Raw genomic sequence first — 20,632 nt, forward strand, 5'->3', positions numbered from 1 at the left:
CAGAAAGCCATTTAAATATGCAGAGCATTCAGAAAGTCGGAGTTCCTGCTGATTGTGGCCAATTCACTGAGCCCTGTTTACAGAGCGTGTTCAGTCCACAGTGAGAGCAGATACAGCTGCTTATCAGACCAGCTGGGAGATAAAGCTGTTAGAGCGGGTCAAACACTAAAGCTTCATCGCTGATATTACTGTGTGGGAGGCAGTTTTAGGTGATTGGTCATCCTGACGAGTTGTCCAGGGTACCCTCAGGTAGAAATGCTCGATTTCTGTGATGTAGGAAATACAGAACTGCAGTGATTGTTCGCTGGTGATGGGTCGGATTGACTTGATTTTAACGGCCACTTTATTAGAAACACCCACCTTGTGCTTCCACATACTGGCCATTTTATTGGAAACACCTACCCTGTGGTTCCACTCACTGGCCACTTTATTAGAAACACCCATCAATCTGAGGAACCTTTTCATGATGAAAAAGTTCTTTGAGGGTTCCAAGTTCTGTATAGCACCGGTTCCTTTACTGAAGAGTGTGATGAGGCCTTTATGTACAGGAAGACCCACTTTAGGAGCACATCATGAAGGCCGAGGACTCAGAGCTGAGACACCGATGATTTTTATGTGCACCATGATGTGATAGAACAGAAGCTCCGGTTCTAACCAAACGTGGTGCGGGATTCTCAGCGTTTTTGTTTTGTGGCCTTTCCGGGGTTTCCGACAGCTGTGAAATTGGGCGATAAATGGATGCGGTGTTCAGTGCACCATATGGGAGATGTCCTGCACACACTGCTGGATCATCTGGTGCTCTTGTGGTAAGGGAGGCATTGTCATCAGTTTTATAAGGAGAGGTTTTGGATTTCGTTGCGGGAGAAAAGGATGTCCAGGATCTGCTCACCTGTCCTGCTCAAGGTCAAAGGAACCTGGATTTGGCCGAGGAAAACCGCATAGCCTCTTATGTGAAGGGAGAACGCAGGTAGACTGCAAACTACAGTCGGGTCAGATAGGTGTGTGTCAGATACCTGTGGTTCAGATGGAGTTTTGTGGGCTACAGTCGAGTTCAGACGGAGTTTTGTTGGGTATGGTTGTAATTTTGAAGCTCCAGTCCGGTTTGGATTCTGGGTTCGGACTTTGGGCAGGGGATATTCTCGGGCTGTGTTCGGATTGAGGTCAACCCTTCAGACTCGACTGAAGCTCAAATGTGACAGAGCAGAATTAAAACCTGTTTGTGAGTGTATTAAATCCTGTAAATGGCGTTTGTGTCGTGTGGAGATGAAGCTGATATTCGAAAGAAGAGCTGTTACTCATCCCTGGGGGTCACATCGCTCACAGTTCAGCTTTCAAACCTCTAAACTGGAAACTCAAACTTCCAGTTTCCCCCCGAGAGATGAGTGTACTTCCCCTCCGTCCCACCGACCCTTCTGCCTTTCCAGCTGGGCCCGCTGAACTAAGTCATCGCTGGAGTGGAGGATCATGCAGAAACGGTCAGAGACGGCGTTGGTGTTTGCCGGCTCATTAGCGCTACGAGTCCCAGGCCGCTGACCCCCGGGACCGCCGCGGAGCGGATCAGGAGAAAATGGCTGCTGCTGTTTCAAGCTGGTGTTTGCACATCTGTCGAGAGGTGACCAGCCAGGAGGAAATGGACCTCTCTGCAGACTCACAGCCAGCTAATCCCCTCCGCCTCCTCCCCTCTGCTTTTCGCTCGGAACTTCTCTTCCCGGCAGTGTCCTGTTTTTCCACATAAATCACGCGTGCCGCTCCGTTTGCTCTGCGTCCGTCTTTTATGGTTTTGCACCCGTCTCTGTTTATTAACGCAGCACTCTTTCATTTAAAGCAGGTCATCATTTTGCTCTCTATACATTGTTTTGTGAACAAACAGCTGTTATTATTACACGTATAATAATATTAATTAATAGCACAGACATATAGATTATTGGTATTCATGCTGTCTTACTCTCCAGGGTCTGTTTTGGTTGGTCCATCTGAATTTTCTTGACCAAATCGTAAGGCAAATTATTCAGTAACTGCGTGAAATTACTGTAAATGTTTTATTTTATTTATTTATTTATTTGTAAAATCTCCCCTCAAATGATCAGAACGTGTGTTTTATGATCTCCACACATCACTATACGCTCACGATTCACTGCTGAAGGCCAAAAATCTGCGCCGCTCTTTGTGTTGTTCTCTAAAAGTGATGTTTCCAGAGCAGATCACTGAAGAGACGCCGTCTGTTTATAGTTTAGAGCCCAGATTTGGGGAAAAACGGGTCGACTTTCAGTAGAAAAACAAACTGAGTTCAGCTTCTTTTATTATAAGGGTTTAAAATGACGTCACCGTCTATTAGACTGGAGAGAAGAGCTACAGCCTCACACGACGCCCAGCTTCTGAATGGAGCTTATGGAATATGAACGTTATGAAGAACATGACCAGGTGCGGTTTGGACCCACCGGTGGTCCGGAGGAGTTGAAGATTCAAATAAAGAATGCAGATTAATCGCATTTGTCTCATATGCTCAAATTTGACTTTTAGGAAAAATAACTCTTATTTTCTCAGCGTGTGAGGTGTAATCAGAGATTCAGAGGGTTTGGTGTGAAACGGTTCAGACGTCTTTACAGTGGTGGTGATGGGAACCAGGCGTCGCCATGACTACAACACAGATATAGACACTTTATTTACCATCCAGAACCACCAGAGAACCTACACGAGTCTTCTGAGCTTATATGGAATGTTACGCTGGTTTTAAGCTAAAACTCTCAAAACAGTGTAATAAATATAACTTAAATACAGATGTGTGTGTGTGTGTGTGTGTGTGTGTATATATATATATATATATATATATAAACTTAAACATAACATCTGTGAGGGAGCTTTTCAGAGGCGGACGTCTGGTTCCTATCACCACCACTTTGAACAGTTCTGACACGGCAAGTTTCTCCATCCTCTTAGAATTCTTCAAGGGTATACAGAACCTTTTTGAAAACGATTCTTCTACTGTCCCAAGCTTGACTCTGGAACCGTAGAAGAGCCCTGTTGGGTGCTATTGAGCATCGTTTTCAAAAAGGAATCTGTGTAGAACCGTCTACAGCACATTCTCCGTCAATTTGAAGAAGCCTTTCATGATGCAAAGAACCCTTTGATGATGCAATGGATTCTTTGAGTGTTCATGGTTCCATACAGAAAGAATTTCTCTTCTAGAGAACCCTTAAAGAACCATCTTTTCTAAGAAAGGAGCACCAAACCACTTAAGCTGACTTTATTTACACCAAGTAGTTTTGAAAATTGGTTGAATTCACTTTTAAATATGTGAATATGAAATACGAGGTTCTTTTGAATGAGTCTCCAAGGAAAGCTGGTTCTAGATGCTCGTCTAAATGTCAGATCTCCCGCCGTGTCCTTTTTCATGCAGTCGTTTGTGATTAGCTCCTGCGTGCACATCTGAGTAAATCCCCTGTGGTACATGGCGAATATCGAGGGTAAGCCTTGTTTTGTGCTCGGCTCCCTCGGCGAGGCGCCGGCGTGAGTTCAGGGCCACCTGAACGCTGGAGGGGGATTTGTGTAATTGGCATGTCCAGCATTACCTTATCTCATAGCTGGATTAGTGCCGTGGTGAAAGCCGGGCCCATGGGGTTAGCAGCCCAGGCCCACTCCCATGCTAAACATAGTGAAGATGGAGTCACACTCGAGTCGCATATTGAGTGACTCGCGGCTGGACTCAGGACAGAAGCGATTGAATTAGCACTGCCGACCTTTATGCAGTAAATTAATGAAACCTTTCGTGTCCAGTCTTACATTTAGAGCCAAGAGACCTGAGACTCCACTCTCTGCCCTGTGACTTGAGACTCAGACTCACTCCAGACTCAGACTCATTCCAGAGACTCAAGACTCGGACTTGCACCTCAGGGACTCGAGACTCGACTCTCAGCCCAGAGACTCGAGACTCGACTCTCGGCCCAGAGACTCGAGACTCGACTCTCAGCCAAGAGACTCGAGACTTGACTCTCAGCCCAGAGACTCGAGACTTGACTCTCAGCCCAGAGACTCGAGACTGGACTCTCAGCCCAGAGACTCGACTCTCAGCCCAGAGACTCGACTCTCAGCCCAGAGACTTGTCTCTCGGCCCAGAGACTGGACTCTCGGCCCAGAGATTTGAGACTCGACTGTCGGCCCAGAGACTCGAGACTCGAATCTCGGCCCAGAGACTCGAGACTGGACTCTCAGCCCAGAGACTCGAGACTCGACTCTCAGCCCAGAGACTCGACTCTCGGCCCAGAGACTTGTCTCTCGGCCCAGAGACTTGACTCTCGGCCCAGAGATTTGAGACTTGACTCTCGGCCCGGAGACTTGAGACTCGACTCTCGGCCCAGACACTCGAGGCTTGACTCTCGACCCAGAGACTCGATGCACAACTCTCGGTCCAGAGACTCGAGACTCGGACTTGCGCCTTAGAGATTCAAGACTTGTCTTAGACTCACAACCCCATAGACTTGAGACCTGACTTGGATAGACTCAAGAGTCGACTCTCGCCCAAGAGACTTGTGACTCAACTCTCATCCTAGAGACTTGAGACTTGTCTTCGACTCACAACCCCAGAAACACAAGACTTGACTTAGACTTGCACTCCAGAGACTCACAACTGGACTTGGACTTGCACTCCAGAGACTCGAGGCTTGGCTTAGTGTGAAGCGACTTGCGATCATCTCTGCTGCTCAGGCACAAACAGCTCGGGGCTTTGCTGCAGGCGGTCCTTGTAGGCCACGTTACGGCATCTCATTAGTTGAGGCAGAGCCGTTCTTTACATAACAGAAAGGAACAGGGGAAGTAAAGCGTTCGTTCTCCCCCTCAGTGTGTTTTCCCACATATCCCTGTAATTCTTGTTAGCTGCAGTGAGTCAAAAGACGCCCACTCTGAGGTCTCGGGTCTTACGTGTGTGGGTAATAATTGGACTTGGCAGCTTGCAGAGATAACAGGGCATTTTCTTCTGGCCCACATTCATCCTGAATTCTCCACATTTATCATCGGGAGGCAGGAATGACTTTTGCTCTGGGCTACAGGCGATTACATGGTGCTGTGATATGTAGGTCAGCACTGAACCGCATAAACACACACCATAATAGTAATGAATAGTGATTATGTACTGATGAATTATGTATTTATGGTAATTCAGGCAGTATTGATTGCTTGATGGAGCTATTAATTGTAATGTTTTACAAATTAATTCCTCTATTTTGGAAGAAAATCCTCAAAATTGATACTAACCCACTTTAGAGGAGTGGAGTTTTGTCTTCTTGAGACCAGGTTACAGTTTCTTTTGGGAGGCTGGACGCAGATTTTGGCCTAAACAAGCTTATCGTAGATCAGACGTCTGAGCTCAGTTGTTAACCTGGTTGTTCACCAGGGAGGGTCATTATCTTGAGTTTTAGAGGCTATTGCAACAAGAACCAGGGGCAAAGTGAGGCTCCGACAAGCCAGGATCTGCCAGCCGAGGACAGGGAGTAACTAGCCGAGGGAGTCGTTGGCCAGGTGAGCCGGTCGTTAGTCCGTAGACATCACACGGTCCATTTTATAGCAGTAGATTCATAGAACATGGATATTTCTATGGCTTCTCTTATAACATGGGATTAATTAACCTGGGATTGTTTGTATTGTTTGTTGTATGTTGTATTGTATTCTTTGTATGGTTTGATTAATAGCATGGGATTAATATAACCTGGGATTATTTTTACAGTTTTTTATGTAGCATGGGATTAATATAACCTGGGATTATTTCTAAGGTTTGTTTTGTATCATGGAATTAATATAACCTGGGATTATTTCTAAGGTTTGTTTTGTATCATGGGATTAATATAACCTGAGATTATTTTTACAGTTTTTTATGTAGCATGGGATTAATATAACCTGGGATTATTTCTAGGGTTTGTTTTGTAGCATGGGATTAATATAACCTGGGATTATTTTTACAGTTTTTTATGTAGCATGGGATTAATATAACCTGGGATTATTTCTAGGGTTTGTTTTGTAGCATGGGATCAATATAACCTGGGATTATTTTTACAGTTTGTTATGTAGTATGGGATTAATATAACCTGGGATTATTTCTAGGGTTTGCTTTCTTTCTTGAGATTTGAAAAACCTGTCTTTATTGCTGTAGTTTGTTTTGTAGCCCGGATTAACCTGAGGACATTTCAATGACTTCTTTTACAGCATGGGATTAACGTAACCTCATTAGCCTAATTTACGACTCTGACCAGATGTGCTCCGTATGAGTGACGTTCCCTGACACAACTGGAGTCGAAACAATATCCCAAAGTGAAGGGCTGAATAATTCATGTGGAGGAGTTTGTGTGGCCTTGCTGGCGGGATGCCGGATAGGAAGTGGGACAACACCTCTCCTCGCTATTTAGTGCTGCTGCTTCTTGTTGCTATGCTACGAAAAGCCCAGCTGCTGAGCTCGGCATGCGTTTGTGTCGTGGAGTCTGGATGAACTCGTAGCCTTGTAAGGAAACGGCCCTTCCCGCTTCCAGCAGGACTGCGGCTCATAAACGGGCTGAATGGCCCGGCACAGCCTCCGGCTCTCGCTGCGGAGAGGCTGTTAGGTTAAGCTGCAGACACGGGGCTCCCGCTTTTGGCCTCGAGGGCGGGCTGAGAGCGGCCATGAGTGCCGTGGCGCTGTTTAAAATGGGGGTTGAACATTTCAGGGTGCCAAATTCGGGGACGCCATGCATCGAGGTGTTTTTGACTAACCCTGTAAAAATGTGGATGAAAGAGGCCAAGTAGGCCATTCAGGGGAGGTAAATTAGACACATTAGGGTCCAAATTGGTACTTGGCGGTGGTGTGTTGCGCTGGTATGAGCGGATCAGACAAAGCAGTGCTGCTGCAGTTGTGTCCACTCATTGTCCACTCTATTAGACACTCCTACCTTGTTGGTCCACCTTGTAGATGTAAAGTCAGAGACGTCAGCTCATCTGCTGCTGCACAGTTTGTGTTGGTTGTCCTCTGGTCCTTCATCAGTGGTCACAGGACGCCTCTCACGGGACGCTTCCCACAGGACGCTGCCCACAGGATGCTGCCCACAGGACGCTGTTGGCTGGATATTTTTGGTTCTCAGTCCAGCAGCGACACTGAGGTGTTTAAAACTCCAGCAGCACTGCTGTGTCTGATCCACTCAGACCAGCGCAACACACACTAACACACCACCACCACGTCAGTCTTGCTGCAGTGCTGAGAATGACCCACCACCCAAACAGTACCTGCTCTGTGAGGGTCCATGGGGGTCCTGACCACTGAAGAACAGGGTAACAGAGTATCAGAGAAACAGATGGACTACAGTCTGTAACTGTAGAACTACAGAGTGCAGCTATACAGTCAGTGGAGCTGATAAAGTGGACAGTGAGCGTAGAAACGAGGAGGCGGTCAGGATGTTACGCCTGATCGGCCACCATAAGGTGTTAATCATCGCTTGTTGTTTTGGCCCAGAAATTTCGTCTGTTCCTCTCTACGGATGCTGCCCTGTGCGGTATGGGTGGTGGGCGAGTGCTGAGGGGTCATTCGAGTTCACGTGCGTGTGAGCCCCCTGCTGGCTGGTGATGGCAGGTTTGGTCTGATGGTCTGCGCTTGTGATTTTCTCTGAGCCCTTCAGACTGAAGCTCCTGTGAAAGTTCACAGCTCTAGGTAGCGCCTTCCTGTTTGTCGGAGAGGTGTCGTTCTCGTACCACGCGCTCAAACTCTCGGCGCACGACTGGAGACGCCCGCGAACGTCTGTTCTAGTGGGGGGCGGCGGGGGGTGATGCTGTGTGTGTGATGCTGTGAAATTCCTGTTGACTTACTGTGAAAAATCTTCAGTCTGGATGAGTTTTATTACATTATTGCAGCGTTTCTGTTCCAAATGCCAGAAAAGTGAATATAGTGATGCATGTTGTGGCTGTCTTGACAGCAGTGCCCCGCCCTTTCAGCCTACAGCCGTTTAGCCCCACCCATTCAGCCTACAGCAGTGTAGCCCCGCCCGTTCAGCCTACAGCAGTACAGCCCCACCCATTCAGCCTACAGCCGTTTAGCCCCACCCATTCAGCCTACAGCAGTGTAGCCCCACCCATTCAGCCTACAGCAGTTTAGTCCCACCCATTCAGCCTAGAGCATTGTAGCCCCACCCATTCAACCTACAGCATTGTAGCCCCACCCATTCAACCTACACCAGTGTAGCCCCACCCATTCAACCTACAGCCGTGTAGCCCCACCCATTCAGCCTACAGCCGTTTAGCCCCACCCATTCAGCCTACAGCAGTGTAGCCCCACCCATTCAGCCTACAGCCGTTTAGCCCCACCCATTCAGCCTACAGCAGTGTAGCCCCACCCATTCAGCCTACAGCAGTTTAGTCCCACCCATTCAGCCTAGAGCATTGTAGCCCCACCCATTCAACCTACAGCAGTGTAGCCCCACCCATTCAACCTACAGCCGTGTAGCCCCACCCATTCAGCCTACAGCCGTTTAGCCCCACCCATTCAGCCTACAGCAGTGTAGCCCCACCCATTCAGCCTACAGCAGTGTAGCCCCACCCATTCAGCCTACAGCCGTTTAGCCCCACCCATTCAGCCTACAGCAGTGTAGCCCCACCCATTCAGCCTACAGCAGTGTAGCCCCACCCATTCAGCGTCGCAGGGGTGGCGGCGCTCGCTGGCGGACCCCTCCCATCCCCAGGAGGCTCGTTTCTGGCCGGTTCATTTGCCTTTATGCTGTGCAGATGAGCTGTGGGTGCCGTGTGTGAAAGTTCTGCTGGAGCGAATGGACTTGAGATCTCGGTTACGTGCAGCTTGTCCTGCAGCTGTGTTTCAGGCAGGAGGTCACCGGTCGCTTCTGCAGATGGTCAGTGAAACATTCAGCTCCTCTGTTTTTCTTGGTTTCAGTTCTGTGTTTTTGGGTAACAGAGTTTATCACCACTCGATCTTCATCGTTTCATCAGTCGTTACCACATCCTACCACAGCTTCAGCTCCACAGCACTTCCTCTCATTTACTCCCAGCGTAGCAACGACGGAGCGACTGTGAAGATATAAATAACACGGCTTATTGGTTAGGAACCCTGTAAACAACGGATTGGACAGGAACCATGAAAACCAACCACCTGATTGGTCAGGAATAGCGTATAATCAAAATCACTGGTTATTTAGGAGCAGTGTGATCCAAACAGCTGATTGGTTAGGGACTCCATAAAGGCAGCTGGTTGGTTAGAAACAGTGTTCCCGGAACAGCTGATTGGTTAGGGGCAGAGTCTGGTCAGGAACCTTGTAAACAAATCATTGGTTTGGAATCATGTAAACCCAACAGCTGACTGATTAGACACTCTGTTAAAAATAGTTGATTGATTAGGAACAAAGTAAACAAGACGGCTGGTTGGTTGGGGCTTTGTAAGTAAAACGGCTGGTTGGTTGGGGCTTTGTAAACAAAGCAGCTGGTTGGTTGGGGCTTTGTAAACAAAGCAGCTGGTTGGTTGGGGCTTTGTAAATAAAACGGCTGATTGGTTGGGGCTTTGTAAACAAAGCAGCTGATTGGTTGGAGCTTTGTTAACAAAGCAGCTGATTGGTTGGGGCTTTGTAAATAAAACAGCTGATTGGTTGGGGCTTTGTAAACAAAACGGCTGATTGGTTGGGGCTTTGTAAACAAAACAGCTGATTGGTTGGGGGGTTTGTAAACAAAGCAGCTGATTGGTCAGGAGCCATGTAATAAAGAAGTGCTCTTACTTGAGTATCTGGTCTTGCTCTGCTGTCTTTTCAGCTGTCAGTTCTTTGCCTGCAGTCTTTTCGGGACCTGGATAAAGCTGTAACAGGTGTGTTCTCTGTCCTGCAGAGAGGGGGCTTATCCATCATTCGTGCCTCATCCACCGAGGTGGGTTAAGATGAGTATAACAAGCGATGAAGTCAACTTTTTGGTCTACAGATACCTCCAGGAGTCAGGTGAGGGGTTTTGCTTGTTCTCTCTATTTATTTTCCACTTTTACTGCGCTGAAATAAGAATATATATATATATATATATATATGATGAATGAATATACGTCAGTTAAATTTTGTTATGAAGACCGTGCACAGTAATTATGATGTTTTTGGAGAAAGAACATTTATCATAAAGTCATTATTTTCAATTTCTCTCAAATGTTTCAGTGTGAGGTCAAGATCATGAACCACAAACATACTTTTATAGTCTGTTTGGTCCCGCTTGATGAAGGTGCTTATAAATCTGGAAGGCACTGCACACTTCACTATTTCACATCACACAGAGAGAGACGTTTATTGCTAATCAACTAGTATCATATAAAAAAAGATCGCAAAGCTCTCACATCCTTAACGACATGCTTATAAACAAAGAATCAACCACACACTTCATACTTAAGCTAAATGTGGAAAGGTGTTGTACATCCCAGCAGGGAAGCCCTGTTTTTGTGTGAGCTGTGGGATAATCAAGGCAGGCAGCTGGCAGTGCTGGCAGAGTTCGTGTGGAAAACTGTACCGGCGCCTTTGGCTTCTTTTCATGGCTGTGAATATGAGTAGACGGAAGCGAAAGCTGCAGTGACACCAAATAACTACAGTACTTTCAGTCAGGACAGGCTCTATTGAGTCAAACTGTATCCAGCTGATTGTTCACACGCTGGCCACTTTATTAGAAACACCAACTTTGTGCTTCCACTCACTGGCCACTTTATTAGAAACACCAACCTTGTGCTTCCACTCACTGGCCACTTTATTAGAAACCCCTCCCTTGTGCTTCCACTCACTGGCCACTTTATTAGAAACACCCACCTTGTGCTTCCACTCACTGGCCACTTTATTAGAAACACCTACCTTGTACGTCCACTCACTGGCCACTTTATTAGAAACACCAACCTTGTGCTTCCACTCACTGGCCACTTTATTAGAAACACCAACCTTGTGCTTCCACTCACTGGCCACTTTATTAGAAACACCTACCTTGTACTTCCACTCACTGGCCGCTTTATTAGAAACACCCACCTTGTGCTTCCACTCACTGGCCACTTTATTAGAAACACCAACCTTGTGCTTCCACTCACTGGCCACTTTATTAGAAACACCTACCTTGTGCCTCCACTCACTGGCCACTTTATTAGAAACACCTACCTTGTGCCTCCACTCACTGGCCACTTTATTAGAAACACCTACCTTGTACTTCCACTCACTGGCCACTTTATTAGAAACACCTACCTTGTACTTCCACTCACTGGCCACTTTATTAGAAACACCTACCTTGTGCTTCCACTCACTGGCCACTTTATTAGAAACACCCACCTTGTGCTTCCACTCACTGGCCACTTTATTAGAAACACCCACCTTGTGCTTCCACTCACTGGCCACTTTATTAGAAACACCTACCTTGTGCTTCCACTCACTGGCCACTTTATTAGAAACACCCACCTTGTGCTTCCACTCACTGGCCACTTTATTAGAAACACCCACCTTGTGATTCCACACACTGGCCACTTTATTAGAAACACCTACCTTGTGCTTCCACTCACTGGCCACTTTATTAGAAACACCTACCTTGTGCTTCCACTCACTGGCCACTTTATTAGAAACACCTGCCTTGTGCTTCCACTCACTGGCCACTTTATTAGAAACACCTACCTTGTACTTCCACTCACTGGCCACTTTATTAGAAACGCCCACCTTGTGCTTCCATCACTGGCCACTTTATTAGAAACACCTACGTTGTGCACCCACTGTATAGGTGTACAGTGACAGACTGTAGCCCATCTGCCCCGTTCATCATTGCTCAGTTTCTGACCACAGGACTGGCAGAACTACAGTGTGAGGTTTCTGATAAAGTGGACTAGAATATGTCCACTACAGTAACGTGCTGCTGTTCAGAAGTGTTTGCATCCTGATCTAGACCGTGTCTCTCTGCTGTACTAACTTAACTGTATATCTGTATGTGTTGCTGCAGGTTTCTCCCACTCTGCGTTCACCTTTGGCATCGAGAGCCACATCAGCCAGTCCAACATCAACGGCACACTAGTGCCCCCTGCTGCCCTCATCTCCATACTGCAGAAGGGCCTCCAGTACGTGGAGGCTGAGATCAGCATTAATGAGGTCAGGGTTCACAGCCACTTACACACTTTACCCCTCTTTGCTCAGCGCCCCAAACATCTGTATATCACTGCATTGCTAAAATATTACTGAAAAAGAAAAGTGATATTATAGAGTGTGTCAAAATCACTTTATACTGGTAAAGATAACACAGTCAGCACTGAAGTAAATGTTTGGCTTGACAGTTTAACTTTTGATGTAAATGCCAAAAATCAAAAATGTACAGTTTTTTCCCAAAGAACATAACTATAAAAACACATTCATCAAATTTACATCATAAAATGTGGTGAGGGTTGGTCGTTTCATATAAAATGACTGAGTTGAGGTTTAATCAGGTGTGGTTGGTTAGTGTAGTGGGTAACACCTCTGCCTTCTATGCTGTTCCAACAGGATGGGACAGTCTTTGACGGCCGGCCGATCGAGTCTCTGTCTCTCATTGACGCGGTGATGCCGGACGTGGTTCAGAGCCGACAGCAGGCTTTCAGAGAGAAGCTGGCGCAGCAGCACCAGGCCGGGGGCGGATCGGTGGCGGCCTCGGGGGGTCAGGCCATCACGGTAAAGAATGGAGAGACCACCGTCAATGGGCAGGAGAACGGCACACACGACTTGAGTGAGTAGATGAGTTTTCATTCCGCAGCATTTGTCATCACACGGCTTTGAACACAGGATCAGCTGTACGTTTTCATCCTTTGGTCAGTGAAGCTGTGCTGGTTGAACTGTGTGATGAGCTGGACACACAGTTAGGACCATGCTAACTTTTCTTGTGGTAGCTTACTTGCTAGCTGCGTTAGCCTCAGTGCAGAATTAAAGAGGAAAACATCAGAATTGCTTAAAATCCACTTAGTTTACTCATTTGTACAGTAGTTTGCTGTAAACACTCAGCTCCACACTGCACGCTGATTTATTATCTCTTTCTGGTCAGATAACCATGCTGAGCCCATGGAGGTGGACGGTGATGTGGAGATTCCAGCTAGCAAGGCCACAGTTCTGCGGGGCCACGAGTCAGAAGTGTTCATCTGCGCCTGGAACCCTGTTAGCGACCTCCTAGCGTCTGGGTGAGTCCTCACAGTGCCCAGAACTCTCGTTGACACCCGACACGTCCCTCTCGCCATCACCCGTCACGTCCCTCTCGCCATCACCCGCCACGTCCCTCTCGCCATCACCCGCCACGTCCCTCTCGCCATCACCCGTCACGTCCCTCTCGCCGTCACCCGCCACGTCCCTCTCGCCGTCACCCGACACGTCCCTCTCGCCTTCACCCGACACGTCCCGCTCGCCATCACCCGCCACGTCCCTCTCGTCATCACCCGCCACGTCCCTCTCGCCATCACCCGCCACGTTCCTCTCGCCATCACCCGTCACGTCCCTCTCGCCATCACCCGTCACGTCCCTCTCGCCATCACCCGTCACGTCCCTCTCGCCATCACCCGCCACGTCCCTCTCGCCATCACCCGACATAATGAGTTTTCTTTGGGGACTATTTTGCCACACAGCGCCCTGCATGTCCCTCTCACCATCTCATCATCACCTGACACGTCCCTCTCACCATCACACCATCACCTGACATGTCCCTCTCACCATCACACCATCACCTGACACGTCCCTCTCACCATCTCACCATCACCTGACACGTCCCTCTCACCATCACACCATCATCTGACACTTCCCTCTCACCTTCACCTGACACGTCCCTCTCACCATCTCACCGTCGCACTGATTTTAGTTTGCACGTATATTCTGCAGGTCGGGCGACTCAACAGCACGGATATGGAGCCTGAGTGAGAACAGCAACAGCAGCTCCACCCAGCTGGTCCTGCGTCACTGCATCCGTGAGGGGGGCCAGGACGTGCCCAGCAACAAGGACGTCACCTCGCTGGACTGGAACGTCAGTCTGACATGCCATCATTTCAGTCCACAACTCTTACTTACAGTTTACTTACTGTTTCATCAAACCAGGAGTTAGAATCTGACTATGCTTAAAGAAAACACTTCTCTGATGGCGTTCCTGTTGATCGGTTTATGGCAGCACTAATCATTGTTTTCTCTTAACAGAGTGATGGTACTCTCTTAGCTACCGGGTCCTATGATGGATTTGCCAGAATATGGACAAAAGACGGTATGTAGAAATAAACACGTAAACAACATACATTCCACTGAGTGTTTCCAGATTTCCACATAATTCAGTGGTGAAGACATTCAGAGCGGTTTGGTGTGAAGTGGTGTCTTTACAGTGGTGGTGATGGGAACCAGGCATCACCATGACTACAACACAGATATAGACACTTTATTTACCATCCAGAACCTCCAGAGAACCTACATGAGTCTTCTGAGCTTATATGGAATGCTGATGATGGAAAACAGTGGAAAATCTGGAATACTGAGTTTTCTTTGGGGACTATTTTGCCGCACAGCGCCCTGCATGTCTCCCTCCACCATGAATGGAGTTGAAGTTCTCTAAACTCTCATAAAACAGCGTCTCAGTCATCAGGCAGTGAATTCAGAACCAGTTCATGTAGGAACTTTCAGTAGGAGCTTTTAGAGGGATGTCTGGTTCCCATCACCACCACTGTGGTGGATAAAGCTTATTGTAAGGTAATAGCACCACCTAGTGTGATGCCATGCTAGCTAGAGTTTTCTGTATGTGCTAACAGACTCCCAGATTGCTAGTGAGGAGATGGATGGAGCCAAGGGAAATATAGTTGGCCATTTAAAATTATGTTGCGAATAATAATCCTTTTTTAATGTAGCATCTTTCACACATTAAAAATGCAGCTCAAAGTGCTCCACAATACAAGAAATAAAAAGGAAAAACAAAAGAAGAGAAGAAATAATTAGAAAATGAACAAGAAAAAGGGGGACATGTTAATCTTAATATTTAAAATTAAAACTCACAAGATAAAAGTATAAATAAAACCACTATATAATACAACAACTAACCAAAAGGGGAAGCAGTAAAGGAAGGGAAGCAAAAAAACTAGTTAAATGCTTCCTCTCCGCTCTTTTCGAGCTTTAGATGTGGGATATGGAAAAGCAGCACTAGATGATCTTAAAGCTTGATATGGAACATCATATATCAGCACGAAGGTACAAAAGCATTGAAATATTTAAAAACTAGTAGTTTTATTGTCAGTCCTATAGGAAAAATGAATTCAATCATTCATGTTGGCTTTTATGAATGGATATCAGAGTCTTTGGATCCTTAAAATTGGAATTGCACAGACAGTTTTCATATCAGCTCAGATTAGCAAAAACCTGGAAGAAGTGTGTGTTGAATATCCGTGATTTTCATTTCCGTGCCTCCTCCTGTGTGTGTGCTTTGCAGGTAATCTCGCCAGCACTTTGGGTCAACACAAAGGCCCTATATTTGCACTGAAGTGGAACAAGAAGGGGAACAGTATTCTGAGCGCAGGAGTCGATAAGGTGAGGCCTCAGCTCCGCCGCACCTTCCCTTACAGTAAGCGCCGACAACCTGCCAGCGTATTCACACCTGCTTCTGTTTCAGACGACAATCATCTGGGACGCACACACAGGAGAGGCGAAGCAGCAGTTTCCCTTCCACTCAGGTGAGCTCGCCACCACCACCTGCGCAGAGACGCTGTTTGTAATCAGCGCGTTTTCCTGCGCGGCTTCATTAAACCTGTCGTTTATACGGCGGAGCTGAGCAGCCGAGACGTAGTCTTAGGTTTCCTTCTTCAGGTTATTGCTGGAGCTACGGGGCTAAAAAGTACCCCAATGCCAATCTGGCTGAAAATGAGCAGCCTTGTTAGGCGTGGTCTCAGACAGCGGGACAGAAAAATATCCTTTGGCTTTGTTTTTCTCCACCGTGGAACAAAGTTTTAATCCAGCCTTTATTTAAAACGGTGTTGTGTGTCCCTGATTTTGTTTTACCGTTTGAATAGAAAGTTTAGTTTAGTTGCTTTTGTTATGAAAAGAGTTTATTATGATTGCTGTTTAAATTCATTAAATTACACTTGGATGGTTCTTCAGGGGTTCTGTAGTAAATAGTTCTATGTAGAACCATGAACACTCATTCTTGCATAATTTTTTGCATTGGTAAATTGGTCTTCAGTGTTCTGCAGTCGTTATGATGTCAAGCCTGTAAAAACGGAACCCTTTTTGACTATGTAGAACCGTAGGCAGCACGATTCCATCCATGTGAAGAACCACGCATGCATCAGTGTTCATGGTTCTGTATAGAACCATTTTCTTTACTAAAGATCCCTTGAAGAACCGTCTTTAACCTGGCTGAGCTCAGTTATTAGTGCTGGGTTTCTATTGGTCGTTGATCCTGTGCTCTTTTCCCGCTGGTCAGCTCCGGCGCTGGACGTGGACTGGCAGAACAACACCACCTTCGCCTCCTGCAGTACAGACATGTGCATCCACGTGTGCCGGCTGGGCAGCGACAGGCCGCTCAAGACCTTCCAGGGACACACGGTAACAACCCCCAATACTCACCCCGACTGCCCTCTCATCACCCACCCTGACTGCCCTCTCATCGCCCACCCCGACTGCCCTCTCATCGCCCACCCCGACTGCCCTCTCATCTCCCACCCCGACTGCCCTCTCATCTCCCACCCCGACTGCCCTCTCATCGCCCACCCCGACTGCCCTCTCATCGCCCACCCCGACTGCCCTCTCATCTCCCACCCCGACTGCCCTCTCATCTCCCACCCCGACTGCCCTCTCATCGCCCACCCCGCCTGACCTCCCATCACCCACTCCCAACTACCCCATCACTCACCCCTGTCTACCCTGATTACCACCAACACCCACCCCGACTGCCCTCTCATCACCCACCCTGACTGCCCTCTCATCGCCCACCCCGACTGCCCTCTCATCGCCCACCCTGCCTGACCTCCCATCACCCACTCCCAACTACCCCATCACTCACCCCTGTCTACCCTGATTACCACCAACACCCACCCCAACTGCCCACTCATCACCCACCCCAATTGCCGTCCCATCACCCACCCCAATTCCTCCCATCACCCACCCCAATTCCTCCCATCACCCACCCCAATTCCTCCCCTCACCCATCCCAATTCCTCCCCTCACCCATCCCAATTCCTCCCATCACCCATCCCAATTGCTCCCATCACCCATCCCAATTCCTCCCATCACCCATCCCAATTACAAGATCTGATTGTAAATCCTCTTTGCTCTTTCAGAATGAGGTGAACGCCATCAAGTGGGACCCCAGTGGAACCCTGCTGGCCTCCTGCTCTGACGACATGACGCTGAAGGTGAGCGGTCACTTCAGGAATGCAGAACTGACCTCAGTATCTTTGTTGATATACTTCTGTTTCTACTCTGTCATACTTTACTCTAACTTGTCTATCTTTTTATTTCTGTCTAATATGTGGAAGTTTATGTGCAGTTATAAGTACTAACATGGCAATTTTCAGTATCCATCCATCCATCCATCCATCCATCCATCCATCCTCCATCCAACTAACTAGCTATCTTGATAACAGTGCCTTGTGGGCACTGCTGAAGCCCAGTATTGCAGTAGAGGGCATGGTATAAACTGTACATTATGATTGTTATTATAATTCTAAAACCTGGATATTGATTATACTGTAGTATTATTATTATTGTATTGTATACTAGTATAATAACGTATGTTTTGTTTTGCTGTATTTTTAATTGGAATTATTTTTAGTTGTGGGAATTGATCCGTGGATTGTGTGTTGTTTGTCCTCAGATTTGGAGTATGAAGCAGGACTCGTGTGTTCACGACCTCCAGGCCCACAGTAAAGAAATCTACACCATCAAATGGAGTCCTACAGGCGCAGGCTCCAACAACCCCAACGCCAGCATCCTGCTGGCCAGGTGACCCTTCAGCCCAGTTCACACTCAGTCGTCTGACTGATGGAACACAAGCGCCTCTATTTCAGTCCATGTTTCTGTCCAGTAGACATGGCAAAATGTGACCGTCACGTTGTTTTTGATATGTTTCCCCCCTATTGCCAATGAATGAATCTAAGCCTTATTATTAATCCATTATTATATAACATATATATTATATAATATATTTATGTTGTTGTAAACTGTATAGTTTAGCCCTGGAGCTGTAAAAGTTGCAGTGTTTTTAGAGGGAAAATGACATTAAAACAGCACCTTAAGTATCCAAAACCCTCGTTGATCAGTCCTCCTTCTCGATGCTGTGTCCTAATCGCGGGTTTCTGTTCTCAGTGCGTCCTTCGACTCCACGGTGCGACTGTGGGACGTGGACAGAGGCGTGTGCGTCCACACTCTGACCAGACACCAGGAGCCGGTCTACAGCGTGGCCTTCAGTCCGGACGGCAAGTTCCTGGCCAGTGGCTCCTTCGACAAGTGTGTCCACATCTGGAGCACAGCAGTGAGTACAGCGTCCACTGACCATCAGAACCAATGGAGCAGAATTGGGCAGAAAAAGAGTAAAAACTAGCCAGAAACATCTGGACACACATTCAGACTGAAGGTTAGGACGTCCGTTACGTCTCAGCTACGATGATTATGTGAATAATCTCTGACTCGGAGTTCAGTGCAGCCGAACAGGAGAGGAAATATTGTGCAGATTCTAAATGTTCAGTCCAAACCACGTTTTGGCTTTTTAATAGATTTTTTGAAAAGATGGATTATTAGAATTTGAAAGCTGTCGTCTTGTTTTGCAGAAAGAAAATCTATTCTTAATAATTTTGCTGCTTTTCTGATTTTTGACGTCAAAACAAACAAATGCAGAATTTATTTTTTCTAATGTGTGATTGTAATTAGTTGTGAAATTAGTCATTGGCCATTTAAATGTTTGGGCCTAAAAACTGATCATTAGAATGTTTAATATATGTAACACCATTCGCCAGACGTGTCTGATCTTCAGAGTCGGACCAAATCAGACTGAGCCGTAAAACTGACCCAATATCAGGTTCAGCTCAGTTTGGTCAGTTTGTCCAGATCAGTATTAATGTTGTTTTGTTCCAGCCGGTCTGTGAAGCTTCTTACAGCCCGTTTAGTTTGGCGAATGGTGTTGGGTTCATTTCTGGCTGATTCCAGGTTGTTCAGCTGTTCTTCTGTCTCAGCTGCCGACTGAAAAGCTGCTCAGTGGAGACGACAGTTTGGGAATTTAGCGTCGTCTCGTCTTCAGAGTCGGACCAAATCGGCTGTCGGTCAGATGTGACCTTAACAGTGTCCGTTTTCTGTTTGTGGCAAAGTGAGAAGTAAAAACGTTCAGATGGCTCGAGCGCCTCCTACAGCTGTCAGAGTGGTTGCTTAGCAACAGCGTCTCAGTGGAGTGATACAGTGTTTGTGATGTTATGGTGAAATAACAGCAGTTAGAACGCTTATAAATGAATATAAGTAAATATAGTGGTTGTATATGAAAAAACAATACCTTCGCCTTCCTGTGTAAAACGATCAAATTGTAAGTTGCTCTGGATAAAAGCGTCTTATAAACGGCTTAAATGTAACTGTAGGTATTTTGGTGCAGTAACTGAGCGTCACCTGCACATTCTGCTCTTTTAAAGTACAATAAACACCTCGTTTAATATCAGTTTGAAGCGTGAACAGATCTAAATCTCTCTGATGCTGCTGGTTTTTAAAGCGGTCATCTGACGATGTTGATATATTGATATTATTGCGCGTCCCTAATCGCCGATATTGTGTGATGTTTGTTTTCTAATGTCAGAGTGGAGCTTTGGTGAACAGCTACAGAGGAACTGGGGGCATTTTTGAGGTCTGCTGGAACAGCACTGGGGACAAAGTCGGCGCCAGCGCATCAGACGGCTCGGTAAGTCCACTTTGGGCTGCAGTCACTTACCGTTTGTAAATTGTTGCTGCAGTTTTTAAGAAAAAAGTTTTATGACTGTAAATTTTAAGGTTTTTATCATTTTTATCATTTCTCCGCTGTTTGGGAACTCATGAAACACTCCGGTACATTTCCAGAACTTTCCAGCCACCGAATACACAGCATCACTTTCTCTCTCATGAGCCAAACTGGCATTTTAAATAATTCAAATCATTTTTTTATTTGAATAATGTGAATCAATGAAGTGCTGTATTGTAAGTAAGACTTGCTGTTTAGCACAATGAGTTTGATCAAAATGAGAAGAATAAATTGGCGTCTTGTTCCGCTTCTTTTAGTCTCTGTAACTTTGGCTTTTGCCGTCATACATTTGTTGCAAAAGTTTGAACACCCCTGGTTAAATCGCACGTATTGTTGATTTTCTAAGCGAAAAGTGAGTTGACACGTCCTCGACACTGAACAGCTTAAACAGACATCTTTTCTGCTTTTTTAGTGAAATATTTCTTTTTTTTTTTGTTTATTTTTAATATGCAGGGTGAGAAAATCACAGGACACTTTTATTTTATTTTTTACATCTCAAACAAATTGTTTATGCTGAGAAAATCTGCAACAAACACCACCTTCAGCAGCGCATCGTGGAGGCCTGTGACAGCATAAAAAATAAGATAAAACGGTGTCCTGTGACTTTTCACCCTGTATAATAGTTTAATATCAATTAATTTCAAAATAAAATCTAAAATGCACCGTAACTTCTGCAGTCAGTGTTTTGTGTTTT

At 46.5% G+C, this 20,632-nt stretch overlaps 1 protein-coding gene across 3 annotated transcripts in view; it reads left to right on the forward strand.

Moving 5' to 3' along the window:
- Nucleotides 1–20,632, forward strand: part of tbl1x (transducin beta like 1 X-linked) — a 32,652-nt gene that overhangs the window by 9,319 nt on the left and 2,701 nt on the right. Inside the window, exons 1-14 of one of the 3 annotated variants that reach the window (XM_017723592.2) lie at nucleotides 8,755–8,849; nucleotides 9,829–9,935; nucleotides 11,935–12,080; nucleotides 12,468–12,687; nucleotides 13,000–13,132; nucleotides 13,821–13,962; nucleotides 14,130–14,193; nucleotides 15,400–15,497; nucleotides 15,580–15,640; nucleotides 16,390–16,511; nucleotides 17,246–17,320; nucleotides 17,782–17,909; nucleotides 18,273–18,438; nucleotides 19,741–19,842. In XM_017723592.2, the coding sequence (XP_017579081.1) occupies nucleotides 9,878–9,935; nucleotides 11,935–12,080; nucleotides 12,468–12,687; nucleotides 13,000–13,132; nucleotides 13,821–13,962; nucleotides 14,130–14,193; nucleotides 15,400–15,497; nucleotides 15,580–15,640; nucleotides 16,390–16,511; nucleotides 17,246–17,320; nucleotides 17,782–17,909; nucleotides 18,273–18,438; nucleotides 19,741–19,842 (1,515 nt within the window). In that variant the 5' untranslated portion in view covers nucleotides 8,755–8,849; nucleotides 9,829–9,877. Of the gene's footprint in view, nucleotides 1–8,754; nucleotides 8,850–9,756; nucleotides 9,936–11,934; nucleotides 12,081–12,467; nucleotides 12,688–12,999; nucleotides 13,133–13,820; nucleotides 13,963–14,129; nucleotides 14,194–15,399; nucleotides 15,498–15,579; nucleotides 15,641–16,389; nucleotides 16,512–17,245; nucleotides 17,321–17,781; nucleotides 17,910–18,272; nucleotides 18,439–19,740; nucleotides 19,843–20,632 lie in introns of those variants that run through there. The other 2 variants (XM_037539010.1, XM_017723591.2) reach the window with 2 other exon arrangements.

The sequence above is a fragment of the Pygocentrus nattereri genome, chromosome 6, assembly GCF_015220715.1.
Source record: "Pygocentrus nattereri isolate fPygNat1 chromosome 6, fPygNat1.pri, whole genome shotgun sequence".
Lineage (NCBI taxonomy): Eukaryota > Metazoa > Chordata > Actinopteri > Characiformes > Serrasalmidae > Pygocentrus > Pygocentrus nattereri.